Genomic DNA, 4,485 nt, shown 5'->3' on the forward strand with positions numbered 1-4,485 from the left:
AACGGATACGGAACAATATATCGTATAGGCGTAATTTGAGGAATTTTTAAATGTAAAATATTGTTAAATAAATTGTTTTTTTTCGTATTTTATATTCGGTTAATAAAAAAAAATATTACAATTAATATTTGTTATTTTTATTTTTACTATAATTTAATTTATTATATACGAAAAAAAATAAAAATTAATAATAATAATAATAATTATAATAATAATAATAATAATAATAATAATAATAATAATAATAATAATAATAATAATAATAATAATAATAATAATAATAATAATAATTATATTGGAAAATATATTATTTTATATTACGTTTATTTTGGTATAATTTCCTTCGGAATTTTACAAATGTTAATTTTAAAATATTTACGTATTTACGGGTTTTACCCACGGGGGCCCGCGGGCTGCCAAAAAAACCCGCGTTCAAATTTGGGCCGGGTTGGGCCCCCCCATAAATATTACAGTCTACCCGCGGGCCCCCCGACCCACCTACTTGGGCCGGCGCGGGCCCCCATGGGCGGGTTTTGGCAGGCCTTACCAAGAACCTTTGGTCAAAAGTAACACGTGATTAACAGACATTCTAAGACTGGGGCTGGATTCAGGGGCTCTTTGAACATAAATAGCAACAGCTCAAGCATTAGGCACTAAAATCCGTCTAACGAGCACTTGCAAAGTGAGTAAAAATCTGCATAACGTACGTTTTGGGTAGAACTTTCGGCTAAATCAACCACTAAAGCGTAGTAAACGAACAGAAATAATTGCTTCTGTTGACCGCACCAATAGTGACAAACAAGAGCAGGGTGTGGTTGTCCCTGCTGTCTGTGTATATGTCAGACGACCACGGAGGCATGTTGCGCCACGTCCGCAGGCAATCGGCGCGCTACACAGGAACCTTGGTCATGCAGACGTCGGTCGGGGCCTTGTTAAGGTCGGTCATTTTGCGCGCCACTCGATTATCTCGACTGAATCGTGGGCCATGGCGTGAAACTTTCACATCATTGGTAGGTTATGGTACGACGCGAACCCTAAACCCACGATGGTGATATTATCGTTTTGCAGCTTAAACATCGCTCGGCCCATTCTTTCGGGACAGTCTAAGTTGAATAAGCTATATATAATTATTGCGATTAGGTAAACTCGCCTTTGGGGCTGACAAAGATGAAGGGTATTAAGACGCCGTGGTCGAAGCCTAGGTGTTTGTAAGCCTTGTCACTCTGATGAAGTTTATCCAGAGAACGACAAATCTTGTATGGTAAGATTGAAACCGCATACCTCTTTCAAGGTTCTTTCTGGCTGCAGGCCAACCTTAGACAGAGCATTACACGAATTTCGACGCCTCGCTGGACCCAGGTGACTTATAATTGATCTCCCAAGCAGCAACCGGGTGGGTAGCCATCTCGAAAATAATTGCAGATCGGGCGCTTGTCGACCATGGTCACCATCGCCATCCAGCCTCCAGTGGGGAGAGATGACGATCATGGAGCGAGGGGCCTGGTCCGTACGCAACGTCAAGATGTACCCTACTTGTTTCTGGAGGTTTCGTTAAGCGCATCATGGCCATGGCCATCCTTATGCGGCTCAAGGATGGGCATGGGGCCTGTAGGAGTTTTGTCTCAGTATCACATTTCGTATCTAGAAGCAAGCTGCGATGTACTTCCTACCACCGTGGGTGATACGAACTACTGGGGCGCGAGCACAGTGATGGGTGGTATTACTAAGTGGAGGTGTGATTCGTTTACGCAAGTGCTTGATCTCTAACCAGTATATGAGAGGGTATGTATTTTCCAACCAATATCTTGAGTAAAGTGGGAGAAAAATGTAAGTAATATCAGGGCCTTGCGTGAAATTTGGGACTCCGCGACAAATATATGAACCTGTTCTTTCTTGGTCCCCGATTCAATGATATAGACGTTTGGCTTTTTGCAGGAAAGGCCCATTCAAGAGAGGGCATACCCTGGCTCCCTCTTTCATTTATATAGCGGTTTGAATCCTGGCTTGCTCGATCTCGGGGGGTCCATCTCCGGCTGCACATGACAAAGCTGGTTAAACCTTAGACTTGATCATGGGCTTCAGGCTATTCACTTGGGCCTGGAAGTCGAGGATTGTGTGAGGGACCTTCGCCAATATAGACCGCCTAATCCACAAAGCAGTGGCCCGTCACCTTGAACCTGACCCTGGGGTCTTTCGAGACCATACGTCCGCAGCGCCTGCAAAGTTGCGGACTTGTCTGCGGGCGCGGCGGCGACAAGTGCGGCTGGTGCTCGCGTCAACCGTTCTAGGTGCGACGGGGTGGGACGGATCGTACGCGCCGGTTAAGTTGCCCACCGGCGTTTAGACGTAGGGTAGCCTGATTGTGGATTTTGTGCTCGACGCGGCGGTTACGATATCGGTGTTTTCGGCGGCCGTGGTGCACGTCGGGCAGACCGACCGCGTGGTCAGAGGACCCGGCCGCGCTGGCGGGTCCCAGCGAGTGACAGCCAAGACTCCTTGTGTCTTCAGTCAGAGCGCAGGGCGTGCTGCTGCGGGATTTGAAGGTCATGAGTTCGGTTAACCGGGTCACGCCTAGGGGACGGCCAGGCTGGTTTTTGACGCCGCAGCTGCTGCCCCGACCAAGGTTGGCGGTTTTGGGGGCTGTCGTTAGTACTATGGCGTTATCCACAAGTGGTGCATTTCTCAACGCTGAGTGATAAGATGATGTACTTTTATGGCCAGGTGGTTCGGGAGCTGGTCGCGTGGAGGAACTAGGTGACGGCTTTGGAGAAGAGCAAAGGGAAGGAATGGAGTGATGCTGCTGCGAGCAATCCATCTCTGCGGCTTTTGGACTTTTATATGGAGACCCCGGGCAAACAGGCGGTTGAGGAAGCGAGGTTCTGTTTACTTTGGACGAGACCCTGGAGGCCAGTCTGAGCATGGGGGATGGGGGCTATTACCCCTGAGCTTATGGTTCAGTGGTGCCGCCGCTGGGATTTGCAGACTGAACGATTAGCGTTAGACAGTAGGAAAATTGACCAAAAGTCAAGCATTACTTTCATACTATCTTTTCCAAGGCAGTAGAATTATTTCTGCGTCATTTTCCTTCTTTGAATAAGCTGTATTGTGACAGACTGCGAAGAAATTACTTCTTAGTCATCTCGTGTGAAAAGCCCGCCATCACAGTCCTAGCTTTCCAATAGACTGCCATCCTAATCAGTCACTCGGTCTATACATGCCAATTCTCCAAGACTCCAACCTTGCATCGGTAGCAGCCTCAGAGTTGAACTCCACCAGCGCCTTCATCTCCTTCTCCGACCACAGCTCAATGTTGATGGCACATTTTCTTCCAAGGGTTCTCACCGCTGCTGTTTGCCACGAGCCTCCGACGAATGACATTGCCCGAAATGGCGACGAGGCCTGGACGGAGCAGACGGTTTGCAGCGCCAGTAGAAACCGTTCGAGGATCATATCCAAATACAGAGGTAAAGCGGTCGGAGCTTCACAATCCATTTGTAAGGTCGTCGTGTTGTGTTTGTTTGGAAAAGGATTTGGAAGGTGAAATACAAGGGGGAATCATTGATCATCACTTCTAAACTGGACAAAAGGCCTTGATGTAGTATACCTTTTAACGTGGAGCTCCGTCAGCAGTCCAACTCCTAAGCAGTTCAAAAGGATTCAAGGAATCTTTATAGTTTGTCTCCTAACATGGAGTCGGGGCTAAATCTTGACTTTTACCAACTGTTGATGTATTCCCGACCGGGTTGGTCATCATGGTTGCTGCTTGATCTCGAGAAACTTCCAAAGATCTAATTCCCCCTCCTTTAGGTTGTTCGGGGCAGATAAGTATACCTCAGTTGTTGCTTTGCCTCGTTTTCAGGCAGATCAGAGCGTGTACATGATGCACGAAGCATTGGTACTATCGTCAAGGGTACCAGTTCTAGTATGTTTTTCTTTTTTTTCTTTTGTTTTGGCATAGGTAGCTGTAGCCTGACACGAAGGCTTGGAACACTTGTCCATTGTACCGTGAACTTCATATGCTGTTGAATACCTTTTGGCAAGCAAGGACCTCCGGGACAGAGGAAAGAATAAGCCCAAAAACGGATGCTTCATAACCTTCACACTTCGAAGGTTTCGGACACCGACAATATATTTTATCTACTCCGTTACCTCTCAACTGTCTCAGATGTTTGGTATTGGCCCGTAAACACTTACACATCATCACATTCAATAAAGCACAATATCCGTCAAATCGAACTTTAAAAAAGTCTGCCCAAAGTAATGCTAAAAAAAATGGTACTACTTGGTGGTGAATTGTATTTCTAGGCCGTATAGAATGGTCTGTTTGGAACTGGGTCGCTTTAAACATCCCACACAGAAACATGGCCACAATGCAGAGTCAATCGCCTTTAAAATCCGTCAGCATGGGAGCAGGCATCTAGGGCCTGATGGCCGCCGTTGCTCTCCGTGAAGTAAGTCAAGGTTGTCATGTGAGTGGGTCAAGAG

At 46.5% G+C, this 4,485-nt stretch overlaps 1 protein-coding gene across 1 annotated transcript; it reads right to left on the reverse strand.

Annotated features, from left to right (window-relative positions):
• Window positions 1-2,284: 2,284 nt before the first annotated feature.
• PgNI_06568 (uncharacterized protein) lies at window positions 2,285-3,450 on the reverse strand (the record flags this gene model as incomplete). Its single annotated transcript, XM_031126591.1, has 3 exons — window positions 2,285-2,640; window positions 2,940-2,983; window positions 3,239-3,450. The coding sequence occupies 3 exons, from the start codon at window positions 3,448-3,450 to the stop codon at window positions 2,285-2,287; spliced, it is 612 nt and encodes a 203-aa protein (XP_030982289.1).
• Window positions 3,451-4,485: the final 1,035 nt, after the last annotated feature.

The sequence above is a fragment of the Pyricularia grisea genome, chromosome I (assembly GCF_004355905.1).
Source record: "Pyricularia grisea strain NI907 chromosome I, whole genome shotgun sequence".
Lineage (NCBI taxonomy): Eukaryota > Fungi > Ascomycota > Sordariomycetes > Magnaporthales > Pyriculariaceae > Pyricularia > Pyricularia grisea.